Below are 20,000 nucleotides of genomic sequence, written 5' to 3'. Positions count from 1 at the left end.
AATTATACATATATTTTCGTCACAAATATTAGAATAGGAGATGGAACGGCCACATCTTGAGGAAGATGGAAAGAAGGCAATGGAAGTGGAAGTACATAGATAAATAAAAAAATAAGAGAAGCAGACTGAAGAGAGGATAAACAAAAGAAGCATCACAGAAAGAAACTGAGTGAAGAGAGTAAGACAAAAAGAAAAAAAAAAAAATGAAGCAGAAGTATAGAATATAATCGCATGGAATAAGCTCATAAAAAACAAACAGCAATTTCATATAGAAATTGTACTCAAGCTGATGAGAGGAAGAAAAATTAAAATCTTTGAAAATAGTCTTTCGTATAAGAAAGTGTCTCAAAATTTGATATCGAATCATTATGACATACAGGGGCATAATAAAGTACATGGTCACTATACTATTTGATATGCACTGCTCAGTGCTTACCCCAGGGACCTGGTGGCTTACTGATTGAAGCATTGAAGAATTCAGGAACATCACTGCTGAGACCAGCTTCAGGATTCCCTTTCGCTTGCAGAAATGTCATTATTGATCGCACAGCTTCACGATCATCTTTCACGGCACATTTACTACAAATAACAGAAAATTTTGAGCTTAAGACACTTAATGGTAAAACATACAAGGTGAATATCCCATATTCACCATAAATGATAATCTCATCACTGCTCTTCCGCCCTTTTCTTCACAATAGCAAATCAAAGTTGTCCCAAGACTATCATCATCATCATCTGTGTGGTGGTGACCGGTGGTGGCGTTGGTATTCATCACCCCATTTTTTTTTCTTTTTTTTTTATGTTATGTCCTATAGCACCTGTAGGTATACTTGAAGAGTATGTATGGGAAGCGTTGTTCAGCTTCCACCCATTAGTGGTACAGGTAATTTTATTTATTGCGGTACCCATGTTACTGGCCATATCACCACCCAAGCGCATCTTTGGTGTAACCACCTAGAACTTGCAGGGCAGTCTTTCCCAACCCTGGGATAAATAATGCTAGTATGGTAATGGATTCGTATTTTGGGGATAATGGATATTCTGTGTGAATAGAGGTCTTTTTTTTTATTTTATACCATGTGGGTTTTTCACGGGAATTTATGGGCTAAAGGAGATACTTTTTGGGGTACCTCCTATCTAAAAGCCCACCCGCTAAGAAACTGTTGCCCCGAGTGAGGAAGCCCTACCTACATTCGGATCATGGACAGGATTCGAACCCGTGCACTTGGAGACATCTCGGACCCCAAAGCACGCATGGTGCCACTGTCCAGCAAAAGAAGAATTTATCACGCTCAGGACAAATAATGCACGGAAAATAATGTTTGAGACCAAGGCCAGTCTAGACACCTGCATCTCTCGTTTGTAGGATATACCAACACTAGTCTCTCAAGTGCAAATTTTCATAGGATTTTCTACCACTTATCTCTGCGAGCAAGCATTCTCTATAGTCTATGTTGTCCTTGGAATGAAGACCAATAGACTTAACAGATTGAACGTGTCATCTGATGCCCGTGTAGCCATTTCTGTGACCAAACCCTGAATAAATAAGATGTACAGTCAATGCGAGATTAACCTCCATACTGATGAACCACAGCAAACATAAAGTGATCACTGATAAATATGTATGACTATCATCAATCAATCATGGGGAGCATATGCCGGGGGGGGGGGCCGTCACCTTGCTTAGCCTATGACGCCACTACAGGCAGTCATGCCTTGCAAGTCTCCATGCAGGCTCCCTCCCATGCCAAGTAACTCTCAGCAAGAGGCATCAACTTGCCGCAACCATAAGTTCTATGGACATCCCTTTGGTCTCCTCCATGCTGGGTTATCCCTTTCGCAGACAACCCGATATGCAGGATTGGTTTCCGGGTAGCTTGCCACATCCCCATATAGTCGCAGTTGACGCTGACGGACTATGCTGGTAATCAGCGTCGAATCAATCTCACGGAGCAATCGTTAATTTGACAAAAAGTCATACCAGAGGTACCCCATGATCTACGAAGGTATTTAGTACCAAAGACATCAATTCGCCTCTTCAGATCGGTGTTCAGCGTCCATGTCTCACAACTATAGAGTAAGACATGATCACCAGCGACTCGAAGATTCGAATCTTCGTCTGTCTGCACCGACAACGCCAAATACTCGTGTTGAGCGAGTCCATAACACCATGGGCCAGGCCAATCCGCCATACAACTTTCTGGCTCGACCCATCGTCGTCACACACTACATTATCAAGGTATGTGAAGTTTTCCGGGATCTCAATGTCCTTGCCACACGCATGGACATACTGTACTGTTTCAACCAGTAAGTCTCCAAACACCTGAACCTTAGTCTTGGGCCAGGAAACCTGGAGTCCAAGGGCTTCGCCTCCTCGTGCAGTGTTTCTAGAGACATTACCAGAACCTCCAGGGACTCTGCAAAGATTACTGCATCATCGGCAAAAAACAAGATCTGTAATCTCAATACTGCCGACAGATGCTCCACAATGACTTTGGTCTACAACTCTGCCTAGTACCCAGTCCATGCAAGTGTTGAAAAATGATGGAGCAAGCAAGCATCCCTGCCTCACTCCCGGATTCACAGGAAAGAAGCTGGACACGCCCCCACCACACTTCACAGCACTCACAGTCCCGGAGAAATAGACCAATAATCCTTGCAGGAATCCCATGGAGACGTAGAAGATCCCAGAGTGGCTCTTGATGCACTGAATCAAACGCCTTTTTGAAATCAACATGGGTTGCAAGCATCCCTTGTTGAAACTCACGTCGGCGCTCCACCAGTACGCGAAGCACTAGGATCCAGTCAGTTGTTGACTTACTGGGCGTGAACCCAGACTGTTCAAGTCTCTGGTGTTTCAGCAGGTGACTGCGGATACGCATCAACAGCAAATGGGCAAGCACCTTGCTTGGTACGTTGAGCAGTCTTATACTGCGGTAGTTGTTGCAGTCCTGATGCTCCCCTTTCCGCTTCCAGAGAGGGATGACCAACCCCTTTTTTCAGTCAGTGGGAATGGTACCTGAATACCATACAGCAGTCAAGACCGCACGCAACCCACAGATCATGGCCTTACCCGCTGCTTTGAGCAGTTCCACACTGATGCCAGCTACCTTTCCACCCCTCAACTTTGCCACAGCCTTTTTGACATCATCAATGGAGGGTGTAGTTTCGTCAATGTGTGGATCAACATCCAGCATCTGTAACCCTGCAGTTTGGAGCTGTCCGTTTAGAGGATCTACCATGAACAGCTGTTCAAAGTATTCAGCCCAACGAGCTGTATTGAATATCTTATATCTATCTGATTTTCATATAAACAAAAATAGAAAACTTTGTATTCGTCCTGGATCCTTAAATACTATTTGACCCGTGCAGTTCATGTAAATGCAAAAGAAAAAAAATCCAATATAACCCAGTATGATATGTTCAATGCGGTAATAATTATTGATAAATGCGAACCATTTTAAGATAATCACTTCGAAAATGTTGAAAGCACTGTTGTAGGGCGTGGTGAGGGACACCCTCACGCCTGTTCAGGCAGACCTAGATAAAAGTTCACAACGAGAAAAGATTATAGTACCTACCCAGTTATAATATCCATCTGCTCTCTCCAGCCAGGAGGCACACCTTTTAAACAATTGGTCTCCTTGTCGATGACGATGTGTATTGGATGTGTCACTCCCGTGGGAGAGGAAATGACTAATTCTCTCTGTGGAACATATAGCTCTTTCCTTTTGACAGGACACATTTTCTTGAACAAATTCATTTTCTGTAACAGAACATCAATTAACTTTGATGACATGCAGCGTATGGTTAGGCCAGACAGAGGAAGCATTAATGCAGTATTATGCATTGTGCAGATCAGAAAAAAAAAAAAAATTCTACATCTTATAACTTGACTTGCAAAAAATCTTTGATAGGGATAGAGTATTTCGTGATAACCACTCAGGAGTCTGTTTTGACATAAGGCTGCATTTACACAGAGCAAGGCGCGTCGAGTCCAGTCCCGTCAGATCATTTGGTGTGAGTCATTTTTAATAATCTCCGTTTACACCTACTGTGTCAACCTGAGACTAAATTAAGTCACTAAGTGACCCATTTGATCTCAGATTTAAAAGTAAAACTTGAGTCTGGATATATCATTTAAACACTAAGAGGCCATGATCTCGATAGCTTCTTCTATTTATTCTCAGACCATCCAGAAGAATTCTACAAGTTTTTGGTGTAGTAGCTGGTGGAGTTGGTTGGACCTTCCATTAGGAAAATCAACACTAACTACAGACGTGCAATTGGAAATGAAGAAAGAAAGGCCATTTTTTAAGATTTATTGAAAATTACAAAAATCATGCATTACATGTATAGCATTAGCAAATTAGTGAACTGATGGCAGTAATGGATTCCATATGGTGAGTGAAACATTATCATCTAAACTACTTCTCAGAGGTTAGAATACTGCTCATTGTACTGTATGTATAGCTGTCACCTGCATGGGATGTTGGTGATGGTGTTGGTATAATGTGAGTGATTCTGTTCAGTCCAGTACCCATACTAAACAGGGTGCGGTCTTGAACATCTTCCTGCGAAATGCTTTATGTATTTAAATTCTTATCCCCATGTTGTCAAATGGCTCCAGTTGTTTCATTATAGGCAGCAGGCTTTATATATAACAAAAACAGGCGATCTCCGTTGTTATCATTTTGTGACGACGCTGTTTTAGGTTGTCTAGGCACTCTAGGAAATGCATAACCATCTCATTTTCACTAGCCTTGCTATGCTTTCTTGCGATACAAAGCCTCTTTGATTTGGGAAGAAAAGGCTTACCATTGCTACGATCCTAACAAGTTTCGGGGTATCTGGCAATCTTTTGAGGAAATGCATTTTCTGATGTTTAGATGACGGCAGAAATTGAAGAATCTTGAGTTCCATCTTCCGTTTCATGACAGGTGTCTTCATTAAGAGGTGTTTGAAGGACTTTTGAAGATGTTGGTCGTGGCGTCACATGAGGAATCAGAAATTGCATGGCATCGTAGTACACCCACCTCCTTGTTTGTGCATTATCTGATCCAGATGGGTTTTCATTATTCTTTCTTCTCTCCCTGGTGAAGTTGTTTCTCAGGTGGCGCCATTTATTCTTACATTCGGCTTCTGTAAGAGTTCAATAAAATTAACAAATAAATAACACACACACACACACACACACACACACACACACACACACCCGCTAGCTCAGTGGTTAGAGCGCTGGCTTCACAAGCCAGAGGACCGGGGTTCGATCCCCGGCCGGGTGGAGATATTTGGGTGTCTTCTTTCACGTGTAGCCCCTGTTCACCTAGCGATGAGTAGGTACGGAATGTAAATCGAGGAGTTGTGACCTTGTTGTCCCGGTGTGTGGTGTGTGCCTGGTCTCAGGCCTATCCGAAGATCGGAAATAATGAGCTCTGAGCTCGTTCCGTAGGGTAACGTCTGGCTGTCTCGTCAGAGACTACAGCAGATCAAACAGTGAAACACCGCATAGTGTAGTGGTTACCACGCTCGACTCACAATCGAGAGGACCGGGTTCGAGTCCCGGTAAGCGACGAGGCAAATGGGCATGCCTCTTAATGTGTAGCCCCTGTTCACCCAGCAGTAAATAGGTACGGGATGTAACTCGAGGGGTTGTGGCCTCGCCTTCCCGGTGTGTGTTGTGTGTTGTGGTCTCAGTCCTACCCGAAGATCGGTCTAAGAGCTTTGAGCTCGCTCCGTAATGGGGAAGACTGGCTGGGTGACCAGGAAGCGACCGAGGTGAATTACACACACACACACACACACACACACACACACACATATATATATATATATATATATATATATATATATATATATATATATATATATATATATATATATATATATAGTTCATAGCCTAATAGGAATAAAATGTTGTCTTTAATTACCTGTAAACATTAACTGTATAATGTATGCACATATTTCATAGCCTCATTGAATGGTTCAAAACTAACAAAACAGTTCTCTTACCTGAATACAATGACCGTAAGTATAGTTCATGGCCCAATGAATGGCCCAAAATTAATAAAATACTTGTCTTACTTAGCTAGCTAGCTGCATGTACACGACAATGGAGCAGCAACCTCTTTTTCATAATGCAGCAATGATATCACGATCCCGGCCGGTGGCTGGGGTCACTGGAATCATAAATGGCAGGGTGTTCTAAAGCTCGAACTAAGTTGATTAGGAGTTTTACCAGCATACTTGAAGACACGCACATAATACTGCAGGGCCAGCAGACTCGTTACGAGTGCATGACGTCAAAAGTCTCAAAAGTAGGCTCAGCCATATGTGAATCGACACGACGCAACAGGATGTGACGTAAACTCGAAGCATCGGTGTATTATTATTATTTATTTTATTTATTTTTTTTTTCACAGACCCATACAAATCAATGTTAAAACTGAGGTGGCGATTTATAATGTGTCTTAATTGACGACTCGACTCCACACGACTCGCTCGGTGTAAATGCAGCATATTAATTGTTCGCTGTTGAATACATGTGAAATAATTGAAATTAAGAGTCCCTCTAGTATTAAATTTTCAGCTTGCAAAACTTCACAAAAAAAAATATTGTTTTCAAACCCCGCGACACACCATATTTTGGCAGTGCACATGTCCATGCTGTCAGGATAGAGAACCTTGGCAAGTTGGCAGTGTCAGTCAGAGAGAGAGAGAGAGAGAGAGAGAGAGAGAGAGTGTGTTTCATCAAGAAAAGCTAGCATATTTTTCAAATCTCGTACTTACCCCCTATCAAGCAGAAAGTACGGACTGTACGGTTCTTCTCTGCTGATGAAGTGCACACCGATGTTTGTTCTTCAGAGTTCACCCAGCACTACTACGGTAACTTATACATATAGGAAAAGAAAATGCAATAGTTTTCCTATTGTTTTTTTTTTTTTTTTTTTTAGAAAATGATCAAGTGGCTGAATTAATCTTGACAGGACATTGCAACATGTGTTCTTTAAGGTTCAAATGTCATACGGAGGTTAACAATGGTGGCAGGCGTTATCAGATGGGTGGTATACTATTACAGAGTGAAAGGGCCATTTCCGAGCACGTGTCACAAAGGAAGGAAACATGTCAAACCATAATCATGTCGTTCATAGGACTGAAGGGCGTGCTAGAGTGAAGATAAAGCTATATCTCTAGCGGCCCCTAGACGTTCAATGTTATTGCGCAATATTTTGGTTTGCGCAGTATAATTGATCGTGTGGGCAATATTGAAAGGTTGTGCAATATATTGTGATTTTCAAAAACTTGAAAATATATTGCGCAAACGGGATAATATTGTATCGTATGTTGGCTACAGTGCTTCCATTTTAGGGTAAAATACCCTAAACTAGGGTAATTGGATCCTTCTTAGGGTAGTGTTTAGGGTAATGCATAAATTAGGGTAATTTTAGGGTAATCTGCCGCCCTATGAATGGTACCAATCTGGTGGCAGGCTGGTTCTCTTTCATGTTCGATTCATGTACACAATCATCCCCGTGACTTGTATCATCCCCTCACCCCCCCACCCCATCCCCTTTCTCCCCAGTCTCCACTCACCCGTCTACTACGCGTACACGTTTTGAACCTTCGGACGGTTAGATCACAGTTCACACACAGAGTCAGTCACTTGCGAGGACGAGTCCACACAGAGCAGCCGCAGTAGTGGCTGTAGTGTGTAGTCCTGTGTGTGTGTTTGGGGGGGAGGGCAATATTTAAACTTATGTATGATAAGAGTGCATTAATCAACACTTAATGGGCAACTTCGACAATCTAGGGTAAAACACTCGAATCTAGAGTAAAATTGACCAAAATCTAGGGTAAGATTTCATCAACTCATGGAAGCACTGGGTTGGCTATATTGCGCAATATCCTGTCAGTTTCTCTCCAGCGGTCGTGTGAGGTGTTTGTCTCTCTCTCTCTCTCTCTTCCTTTTTTTTTTCGATTTCAGTAGCAAGGAGCTCATCTAATAATTATCCATTCATTCGTACAAATTTACGGAAATCATTTGGTTCAAATACTCTCAGTTCATTGAGTAATTTTTCGTGGGTGAACTTCTCCCTATCAATAAACTACTGTTTGGCCCATTTTCTACCCTTCTGCGAGCCTTTTTTCTTCCCTTTCTTACGACTTGCTGCCACAGCAATCATCACGCAACACAATCTAGAGTCAGTCAACATGTTGACGTTATGAAGTTCTGGCAGGGACTGACTGTTTGCACAATGTGGTTGTACGTGTGCTCACGATTGCGCAATATATTGCACAACCTTCAATATCGCCTCCATACGGTACAATCTTTTGCACAAACCAAAATATTGTACAATAATATTGAATGTCTAGGGGCCACCGTCAAAATATTGTGCAACCCACATATTGAACGTCTCTCCCGACTGACAACGAGGGCTTCAATTAAAGATTCTCGTGACGTCAGTTGGAAAAGAAAAAAAGTATGTATATACACGAAACTACGAGGATAATAATGAAATTAAATCAACAACGGGTAGACTACACGTACGGATACGATACTTCACTTCCATTACATCTTTTCTAGTTTGAAACGATCCAATCGGTAATCAACCTATTTTTAATAATTATGTCACATGCTGCTTGCCACGGCATAACTAGGTAGAACATAACGTTGCGTATTATGCGAGTATATTATGCGACCACGTCCATTTGGTTATAGCAAAGGGAACGCACACAATCACAACTAGACACTTGTGTCTTCCCAGTTTGGGACTGACCTTCATTATGGTTATTTTACAGCAATTCTTCCATTATTCTCATTCATCCAGCCACGTTTTATTGTCCCCTGGCATCCTATATATATATATATATATATATATATATATATATATATATATATATATATATATATATATATATATATATATATATATATATATATATATATATATATATATATATTTTTTTTTTTTTTTTTTGCAAGCACTGTCTTAAAACAACTATATCTTCAATAAAGTTCATTAAGTTTGGCCTTCACCAGAACCTCAGTTCACCTTCCTCGTAGATCTCGTCACACCGGATGTGGTCTTCTGATAACGCGTCACAAACCATAACCCTATGTGAATTCACAGCACCACTCCTGAAAAGAGCTACTCGTGGACTAAGACAAGGGAGAACTACTAGACACTTCTGTTCTAAAAGGAAGGAAATTTTTCTTCAGTGTGTGTCCAGGGAGGAAGACAGTTAATGTTGCGCTATGTGGTGATGTGCCTGGTTTGGGACGAGCCGCGAGTGGATAGTTGCAAATTCTGTCTGTTTGCTGATGATCTAAATCTTTATTTACCATCTTCCTTCTCGTTGTTGGACCACCTTCATTCTCACATCAGTCTGCAAAGTGATATCAACCTACTCCATAGAACAGTTAGCTCATGGGGTCTTGCATTCTCTGTTCATAAATGTGTTCAAATTAATTTTTGTAGGAATCTCAGAGATGCACCTGTTCTTCTGCCGTACTTTATTGATGATCAACCAATTAAGGATGTTGAGAATCACAAGGACCTTGGAGTTCGTGTGGATGCCTCACTTAAGTTCCACCTCCATGTTAGAGAAATTGCTAGGAAGGTTAGCGGCGTTGGGTTCTCTATCTGGAAGGGAACAGTCTGCAGATCTCCTGATTTTATGAAAACAGTCTTTATTTCTCACATTTGCCCCGTCATCGATTTCGCTTCTGTGGCTTGGTTCACTGGTTACCCTGGAGATCTCAAATTACTGGAAGTTGTCCAGAGACGGTGGACCAAGAAAATTGAGGGATACCAAGATTTGTCTTATAGTGAACGTCTTGCTCGGCTAATTTGTATTCCATTAAGGGCAGGTTGATTAGGGCTGACCTTATTCTGGTGTTTAAGACTCTGAATGGTTATTGCCCTCATCTCAGTCATTTGTTTGTAAGAAATTCGAATAGGGGTATAAGAGGTCATTCTCTTAAGCTGTTTATTCCATGGTGTAACACTGACATTAGGGCTCATTTCTTTTCAGTTAGAGTCATTAACATCTGAAAATCTCTACCTGAAAATGTTGTCTCAGCTCGTTCAGTAAAGGCCTTCAAACGTCTTCTTCACCTTGCTCTTGGTCCAAGGCTGTATCATTTTGATTAGTTTTGTAGTCTCTTCATCTGTGTTCTCAGTATTCTGCCAACTGCCTTATTGAATCAATTTTCCATAAAGTACATTATGAGTCTTACCAGCTCATTACCCAACCCATTTTGGTGATGCCAACATTAGCCAACCTCAAGCTTTAATTCAAGAACATCTTTTTGCATTTATGGTTGGAGGCATCGCTTGTTTCTAGATGGGGTTAAGCCCCATCTAGGTAAGAATCTAGGTATATATATATATATATATATATATATATATATATATATATATATATATTTTTTTTTTTTTTTTTTTTTTTTTTTTTTTTTTTTATACCCTATGGCCTATAGCACCTGGAGGTATACTTGAAGAGTATGTATAGGAAGTGCTGTTCAGCTTCCACCCATTAGTGGCACAGGCAATTTTATTTATATTGGTACCCATATTAAGGCCCATATCACCACCCAAGCACATCTTTGGTGTAACCACCTAAAACCTGGGTATCATGGTGACATGCAAGTAACTTTAAGCCACTTAACAAATGGCATAGTTTCAAGGCGGTACATGGACATCTGCCCAATCCCACGCTCACCACCTTATCCACCATGCCATCGCCTCCCTGGTTGTATATATCAGGGTTTGAGCAGGGCTCATAATGACTTGTCTCCTTATGTATATTTATAAAACATTACTTTAAATATATATACTTTGGTTACTATAATTACCTCCTCACTGAAGTCATTCCAAATATCCACAGTTCTATGCGGAAAACTATACTTCTTGATGTCCCTTAGACACTGACTCATCTCAATCTTCTTTCCTTTCATCTACACTAGGTACTGCCTATATATCTTCTCAATGCAGTTGACCTTTTTTTTTCATCATTATTTGGTCTCCTCTTTCTCTTCTATCATGTGTGTGTGTGTGCGTGTGTCATTCACCTTGGTTGCCTGCTGGTCACCCAGCCGGTCTTCCCCATTATGGAGTGAGCTCAGAGCTCATAGACTGATCTTCGGGTAGGACTGAGACCACAACACACTCCACACACTGGGAAAGCGAGGCCATAACCCCTCGAGTTACATCCTGTACCTATTTACTGCTAGGTGACCAGGGGCTACACATTAAGAGGCTTGCCCATTTGCCTCACCGCCTACGGGACTTGAACCCGGACCCTCTTGATTGTGAGTCGAGCGTGCTAACCACTACACTACGCGGTGTGTGTGTGTGTGTGTGTGTGTGTGTGTGTGTGTGTGTGTGTGTGTGTGTGTGTGTGTGTGTGTGTGTGTGTGTGTGTGTGTGTGTGTGTGTGTGTGTGTGTAATTCACCTCGGTCGCCTGCTGGTCACCCAGCCAGTTTTCCCCATTACGGAGTGAGCTCAGAGCTCATAGACTGATCTTCGAGTAGGACTGAGACCACAACATACTCCACACACCGGGAAAGCGAGGCCACAACCCCTCGAGTTGCATCCCGTACATATTTGCTGCTAGGTGAACAGGGGCCACACATTAAGAGGCTTGCCCATTTGCCTCGCCGCTTCCCTGGACTTGAACCCAGCCCTCTCGATTGTGAGTCGAGCGTGCTAACCACTACACTACGCGGTGTGTGTGTGTGTGTGTGTGTGTGTGTGTGTGTGTGTGTGTGTGTGTGTGTGTATTTACATAGTTGTATTTACCTAGTTGTAGTTTTACAAGGCCTGGGCTTTATCCTCGTGTGGCCCGTCTCCATATCTACACTTATCCAATCTTACTTTAAAAGTATGCACACTCGTTGCAGACACTACTTCTTCATTTAAACTGTTCCACGTCTCAATACATCTTTGCGGGAAACTATATTTTTTAACATCTCTCAGACATCTTCCTTTTCTCAGCTTTTTACTATGCGATCTTGTGCTTCAAATGTCATATTCTGTGTGTTTGTGTGTGTGTGTGTGTGTGTGTGTGTGTGTGTGTGTGTGTGTGTGTGTGTGTGTGTGTGTGTGTGTGTGTGTGTGTGTGTGTGTGTGTGTGTGTGTGTAATTCACCTCGGTCACCTGCTGGTCACCCAGCCAGTCTTTCCCATTAAGGAGCAAGCTCAGAGCTCATAGACTGATCTTCGGGTAGGACTGAGACCACAACACACTCCACACACCAGGAAAGCGAGGCCATAACCCCTCGAGTCACATCCCGTACCTTTTACTGCTAGGTGAACAGGGGCCACACATTGAGGCTTGCCCATTTGTGTGTGTGTGTATGTGTGTGTGTATTTACCTATTTGTGTATTACAGGGCCTGAGCTAAGCTCTCTGTGTCCTGTCTCCTTGTCCATTTCTGTCATATCTCTCTTTCATCTGATTGACACACACCACGTCAACGACATGACTGCTCAATTTATTCCACTTATCAATGCTACGATGCGGGAAACTGTATTTTCTCACGTCATTTAGACAGATGTCCTTTATTAGCTTTTTTCCATGTCCTCGGAGATGATTACTTGTGGTCACCTTTATCAACTCTCTATCCAGTATGTCAATCTTGTTCACCAATTTATACATAGTTATCATGTCTCCTCTTGTTCTTCTCTCTTCTAATGTGGTCAGCCCCAGCTTCCTCAGTCTTTCCTCATAGTCTAACTCCCTGAGTCCTGGTACCATCCTTGTTGCCAGCCTTTGTACCCTTTCTACCTTCTTCACATTTTTCTTCATATGCAGTGACCAGACACATGCTGCATATTCTAGCTGGGGTCTTATTAAGGTACATAATATCTTCTTCATCATTCCTTCATCTAGGTAGTGGAATGCAAGGCCAATATTTTGAAGCATGTTGTATGTTTTCCAAAAAATCTTGTTAATGTGTTTCTCCGGTGACAAAGTGTTTTGCACGTTACTCCTAAGTCTTTCTCCTCATTGGTCTCTTTAATTTTCTCATCACCCAGTCTGTAATCCCAGTTTGGTCTGTATCTACTTCTTCCCATTTTCATAACATGGGTCTTGTCTATATTAAATTCCATCTGCCACTCTTTACTCCACTCATATATTTTATCAAGATCTTCCTGTAACTTGTTACAATCTTCCACATTCTTTACTCTCCTCATAATTTTAGTATCGTCCGCAAACATGTTCATATAACTGTCAATTCCTACTGGCATATCATTAACATAAATCAAAAACATGATGGGACCCAGCACTGACCCTTGTGGAACTCCACTGGTTACCTTCTTCCACTCGGACTTCCTTCCTCTCACCACTGTTCTCATTTCTCTTCCCATTAAGTAATTTTCCATCCATTTTGCTAGTTTATCATTTGCTCCTCCAGTCATCTTTAGTTTCCACATCAGTCTATTGTGTGGTACTTTATCAAAGGCCTTTCTCAAGTCCAGGTAGATAGCATCCACCCATCCCTCTCTATGTTGTAGTATGTCAGTCACTCTTGTGTGTGTGTGTATTCACCTAGTTGTAATTTTACAGGTACTTTCCTTCATATAATCTAATTACAACTATGTATCAAACCGCAAAACCTCTTACTATTTGTGTGGCCCGTTGTAATTTTACTGGGTATCATACTCGTGTGGCCCGTCTCCATATCTACACACATCCAACTTTCCTTTAAAACTATGCACACTCCTCGCTGACACCACCTCCTCACTCAAACTATTCCACACCTCCATACATCTTTGTGGGAAACTATATTTCTTCACATCCTTCAAGCATATTCCTTGGCTATCTTTTACTATGCGATCTTGTAGTTCTATTTAAGTTTTCCTCTCTCAACATCATTTGCTCATTATCCACTTCATCCAGTCCGTTCAACAGTTTATAAACCTGTATTAAATCTCCTCTTTCTCTTCTTTGTTCCAAGGTAAGCAAATTCATTTCTTTTAATCTCTCCTCATAGGTCATTTCTGCCAATTCCGGAACCATTTTTGTTGCCATTCTCTGCAATCTCTCCAACTTCCTTATATGCTTCTTTTTATAAGGGGACCAAACCACTCCAGCATATTCCAATCTTGGTCTAATTACCGTACTAATTAATTTCTTCATCATATCTTTATCCATATAATGGAAGGCTAATCCAATATTTTTATCAAATTATACGTTTCTCCAAACATCTTATCAATATGAGCCTCAAACTGCCCATGGTCTTGTATTATCACTCCCAAATCCTTTTCCTTTTCCACCTTTTTCAACACTACTTCTTCACCCATCTTATATGACCCTCTTGGCCGTCTTCCACTCTTCCCCATCTCCATCACATGACTTTTGCTCAGATTAAATTCCATTTGCCACCTCTTGCTCCACTCCCAAATCTTATCCAGATCTGCCTGTAAAATTTCACAATCTTCTTCACTCTTCACACACCTACACAACTTCGCATCATCCTCAAACAAATTAATATAACTGTTTACTCCTCTGGCATGTCATTAATATATACAAGGAAAAGTATTGGTGCCAGCACTGAGCCTTGTGGGACTCCACTCTCCACCACCAACCAGTCCGACTTTGCATCCCTTATTACCGTTCTCATCTCCCTCCATCTCAAGTAGTTTTCCATCCACTTTAACACTTTTCCTTTCAGTCCTCCATAAATCTCTAATTTCCATAGCAGTCTCATGTGAGGTACCTTGTCAAAAGCTTTCTTTAAATCCAAATATACACAGTCCATCCATCCTCTCTCTTGTATTTTGTCAACCACTCTTGAATAAAAGCTCAGTAGATTTGTTACACATGACCTCCCTTTCCTAAAGCCAAATTGATGATCCGATAATAACTTATGATCCTCCAGGAACCGTATCCAATATTTCTTTATCACCCTCTCACAAATCTTACCGACCACACTTGTTAGAGACACAGGTCTATAGTTAAGAGGCTCTTCCTTACTGCCTCCCTTATAAATGGGCACCACTTCAGCTCTTTTCCACTCTACTGGTACTTCCCCTGTTTCTAATGAGCACCTTATAATATCATATAATGGATCAATCAATTCTTCTCTACACTCCTTCAATAATTTTCCTGAAACTTCATCTGGTCCCATCGCTTTATCATCTTTAAGTTCCTCCAACATTTTATATAACTCCTTTTAGGTATCTTAATGTCATCCATGTGCACATTTCCTTGTACATTCTGAGGCTTTACAAACATTGTTTCTTCAGTAAATACTTGCTGAAACCTATTATTTAGCAATTCTGCTATATTCTTAGGGTCATCTACTATCCCTTGCTCTCCTTTTAATCTTTCAATGGACTCTCTCTTTTAAGTTTACCATTTATGAACCTGTAAAACAATTTTGGATGTTCCTTACTCTTGTCTACAATATCTTTTCAAATTTTCTTTCTTCCTCCTCCTTACCCTCACATACTCATTTCTCGCCACTCTATAATTCTCCTTATTTAGTATATTCCTGCTCTTTTCCATCTTTTCCAAGCCACATCTCTCTTTTCCTTAGCCTTAACACAAGTTGCATTAAACCAATCCTTTCTTCCTTCCTCTCTCGGTTTATACTTTGGTACAAATTTCATAACTCCTTCTTTATAATATTTCATAAAAATCTCATATTTTTTTGCACTTCTCTGATTTGTAACATCTCCTCCCAATCTAATTTTCTGAAATAATTTTTCAAACTTTCTGTGTCCATCTTTCTATAATTCAATCTACCACTCCTGTATGTCTCGTCTTTCCTTCGCTGTGTTGTTGCTATCTGCATTTCCATAACCACATGATCACTCTTTCCCAAAGGACATTTGTATTGTATATCTCCACATAGGTACACTTCTCTTGTTAACACCAAATCCAGTCTAGCCGGTTCATCATCTCCTCTATATCTAGTATTTTCCTTCACCCTCTGTTCCATCATATTTTCCATCATTAGATTAAGAAATCTCTCTCCCATGCTTCCTCTCCAACACCACTTACTAGATTTTCCCAATCCACCTCCTTACAATTAAAATCTCCTACTAGTATCACCTTTCTTTTCCAGATAATACACTTTCCAAACTCTGTAAAGTATCCTTGATCATATTGTCGTATTCCCTTAATGTCCAAGAATTTGTTTTAGGAGGTACATAGGTCACCATGATTATTAATTCTTTTCCATCACTTTTATCCTCATGCTTATCACTTCTGCGTTGTTCTTCCCATACCAAACCTTATCCACATTTATTTATTTCTTCGTCATAATCATAACTCCTCCTCCACCTTTACTCTCTCTATCCTTTCTCCATATATTATATTTATTATCCAAATTTATCTTTGTTTTTTCATGCAATTTTGTCTCAGTCAAACACACTATATCAGGCTTCTCCACCATCATATAGTCTTGCAATTCCAATCTACTTGACAGTATCCCATCTATATTAGTATACATTACGGTCCACCCACTGCTCCCTCTAGGGGTTTCTCCGCATTCCTTCTTTCCACATACCACTTTCTGACTCTCTCCTATAACTCTCCAAAAAAACTTTTCTCTTTCCTCCTCAGACCACTCATCATTTTTCCTTCTCGCCTCTTCCACCAATTCCTTATATCTTCTCCTCTCTTCCTCATTTCTATTCTTTCTCACAAACACCTCTTTACAACCTTCTATCTCTTTAACTTTGATGTTCTATATAGGATATCCTCTGCAGATTGTTGTGACTTCAGTACTACTTTAATCGGTCTGCTCACTCCCTCCTTATACGGACCCAGTCTATGGATCTCTTCCACTTCTTCTTGTAGGTCTTTTTTCATCATCATTTAGATTTTTGAACAGATCTCTTACCGTTTTCAATTCTTCCTTAATTCTCTTAGGCTTATATGTTATATTTTGTTCTTTCATCCCAAATATTAACACACTCTTCTTCTTTTCTGCTATTTCCTTATCAATGTTTCCTTATTCTTCATTACATTAACCAGTTCCTTGGACCTTTCTTTTTGTCTTCCTTCAACTGATCTTTAATTATTTCTTGTAATCCAACCATCTCTGCTTCCTCGACTCAGTCCATTGTGTTTTCTTCAGTTCCCATTCCTTTCAAACCTTTCATTCTGCTCACTAATCATTTCCTTAAAGTCATCTTTCTCCTTTACTACTCTCTCCATTTTCTCCTCCATCCGTCTCTTGTATTTTTCAACCTCCACTCTCAAGTGTGCATTCTCATCCACCAATCGTTTTCATTTTCCTCCAGTCTCTTAACTCTTTCCTTCAAAGCCTTGGAATTCTCTATCCTGCTCCTCCTCACTCCTCTGAACTTTTAATTCCTTCACCAACTCCTCAAATCTCTTCTCCAACATTACCAATCTACCTTGCATTGTTGCCCCTGTTGAAGATGGACTCATGCTTTGACTGGCCACTTTCGGCTTTGCTCCTGGGCCTCATCGACATATTTTGAATTTGGTAATTTATTTCTTACCGGTCTATCCACTTTTTTTTTTTTTTTTTTACTCTTCCTGGGAGCATGTGGGTGTGTGGTCACTGGGGGCCAGGCCTGATAGCTACGTGTGTGTGGTGGGATGCGTTATCGGCTGCTATGGCTGGCCTTTGTGTGGTTCCCGCTCTGTCGTTTGGAGTGTGGAGGTTCTCACACCTCCGATCACTCCCATGTACACGCCACCAGGCTACGTTCACTCTGTACATTTGTTCACTCGCTCTGGTTGCCCCTCACTACCAATAACGATTCTCACTCAAGCACATTGCTTAGCGTGTGGAGTGTTAGTTAGATGCCACTCTGAGCAGGAGGCACGTCCGCTCTCTATGGAGCGCGAAGTGTGTGTGTGTGTGTGTGTGTGTGTGTATGTCTGTTTGTCTGTCTGTCTGTCAGTCAGTCTGTGTGTCTGTCTGTCTGTCTTCATAAAACTTTTTCAGGTTCTGATACATATTTTTGCTTTGGCTTGACTTGGTAACAATATTCTGCAGTTTAGTGCTTGTAGTGTTTCATGCAGCTTTCTGATACACATGTAGATAAAAAAGGGTTGATAGACAGCAAATATTTTAGCTTTGATTCATTTGAAAGTAAAACAAGTATCAAATTGAAACTTTGCCTTAGAAGACTTCTACAACAGCTTCACATCACTGTTTTAGACTGTACTTGTTATATTACTTGACATTTTACTACTACTGTGTATTCATGTCACTATTATATAAAAATGTTGTCCTGTATTGTATGTACAAAGTTTGTATTATCATTGTTTATGAATATTTACAGGTCATGTGCAAGTTTTTGAGGCGACATCCAGCTACAATGCTCAGCGGGTGAGTACCATAGAGAAAAGGTATGCAGATCCACAGAGGGACTAAAGTATTGAGGAATCAGTCAATGAATGTTCAATTTTACATTGTTGACAAAGTTACAAATAGAATTGTCCTACTTTACAAATTGTAATATACATTAGAAAATATTATTATGAAGATTACCTCTAAATACTGAAAATACATGAAAAAAATCTTCATTTGTTTTCTACTTAAAGTAGAATGAGTTTAGTATGTCTTTGCCAGTTTAAAACAACGTGCTCTGATGAATGATTTATCTTCTATAGCATTGTAAAGTAATCTATTTATGTGTAACCTAATAACTTCCAGTCAGTGATGTATAGTGGTATAATAAATCCAGCTGATACTGATGCTAATATTATACCAATATTTTGAAAATAGCTGGGTATGACACCACTAACACCAATACCAGTGTATCAGCATATCAATATGAGTGTCTATATTTGTTTTCTTATATGTACCTTTCTTGCCAATATCACTTCTTTCATGGTTGATACTCTTCTGGAATTATTAAATGTGTGTGTGTGTGTGTGTATTTAACTAGTTCTAGTTTTACAGGGCTTGGGCTTTATGCTCATGTGGCCCCGTCTCCATACCTACACTTATCCAATTTTTCTTTAAAACTATGCACACTCGTTGCTGACACCACTTCCTCACTCAAACTGTTCTAAGACTCAACACATCTCTCAGACATCTTCCCTTCCTCAGTTTCTTACTATGCGATCTTGTGCTTCTAGTCATATTCTTCTCTCAGGATTAGTTTCTCATTATCCACTTGATTCATTTCGTTAATCAATTTATAAACTTGTATCAGATCCCCTCTCTCTCTTCTCTGTTCCAGGGTTGGTAGATCCATAGCTTTTAGTCTCTCCTCATATGTCATCCCTTTAAATTCTGGAACCATTCTTGTAGCCATTTTTTGTAGTCTCTCCAATTTCTTTATGTGTTTCTTTTTATGGGGTGTCCACACAACTCCTGCATATTCCAATCTGGGTCTTATTTTAGTACTTATCAATTTCTTCATCATTTCTTTGTCCATGTAGTGAAATGTGTGTGTGTGTGTGTGTGTGTTTCACTGTTTGATCTGCTGCAGTTTCTGACGAGACAGCCAGACGTTACCCTACGGAACGAGCTCAGAGCTCATTATTTCCGATCTACGGATAGGCCTGAGATCAGGCACACACCACACACAGGGACAACAAGGTCACAACTCCTCGATTTACATCCCGTACCTACTCACTGCTAGGTGAACAGGGGCTACACGTGAAAGGAGACACCCAAATATCTCCACCCGGCCGGGGAATCGAACCGCGGTCCTCTGGCTTGTGAAGCCAGCGCTCTAACCACTGAGCCACCGGGTGTGTGTGTGTGTGTGTGTGTGTGTGTGTGTGTGTGTGTGTGTGTGTGTGTGTGTGTGTGTTTATCTAATTTTACAGTGTCGGCAGTTGAAGTTGCGACCCATACCGACACCAACCCAAATATTCTGAACACACATGGAAAATATGATGGATAATGAATAGAAAATTTACTACGTTTATTCCATTATTAACATCCAATACTTGGTATGGTTATCATGGACATCAATGACAGATTGAATGCATGATTTGGGCTGAAGAACACCATGTTAACACAGGAGACTCATTCGTGTACTG

At 40.7% G+C, this 20,000-nt stretch overlaps 2 protein-coding genes and 1 pseudogene across 2 annotated transcripts in view; 1 reads left to right on the top strand and 2 right to left on the bottom strand.

The window, feature by feature from the left end:
- Positions 1-7,435, bottom strand: part of LOC123509704 — a 10,852-nt gene extending 3,417 nt beyond the window's left edge. The window contains exons 1-3 of the mRNA XM_045264203.1: positions 6,793-7,435; positions 3,585-3,769; positions 437-579 (exon numbers count right to left, since the gene is read on the bottom strand). Of these exons, the coding sequence (XP_045120138.1) occupies positions 437-579; positions 3,585-3,766 (325 nt within the window). The 5' untranslated portion in view covers positions 3,767-3,769; positions 6,793-7,435. The remainder of the gene's footprint in view (positions 1-436; positions 580-3,584; positions 3,770-6,792) is intronic.
- Positions 4,311-6,742, bottom strand: LOC123509705 (annotated as a pseudogene).
- Positions 7,436-9,259: 1,824 nt separating the features above from the next.
- Positions 9,260-20,000, top strand: part of LOC123509440 (osteoclast-stimulating factor 1-like) — a 17,445-nt gene continuing 6,704 nt past the window's right edge. The window contains 3 exon segments of the mRNA XM_045263729.1: positions 9,260-9,264; positions 9,483-9,832; positions 18,284-18,330. Coding sequence (XP_045119664.1) covers positions 9,260-9,264; positions 9,483-9,832; positions 18,284-18,330 — 402 coding nt within the window.

This window comes from Portunus trituberculatus, chromosome 27 (assembly GCF_017591435.1).
Source record: "Portunus trituberculatus isolate SZX2019 chromosome 27, ASM1759143v1, whole genome shotgun sequence".
NCBI classification, from domain to species: domain Eukaryota; kingdom Metazoa; phylum Arthropoda; class Malacostraca; order Decapoda; family Portunidae; genus Portunus; species Portunus trituberculatus.
Note: the sequence above shows the minus strand (reverse complement) of the source record. Positions and strands in the feature narration are given on the sequence as shown.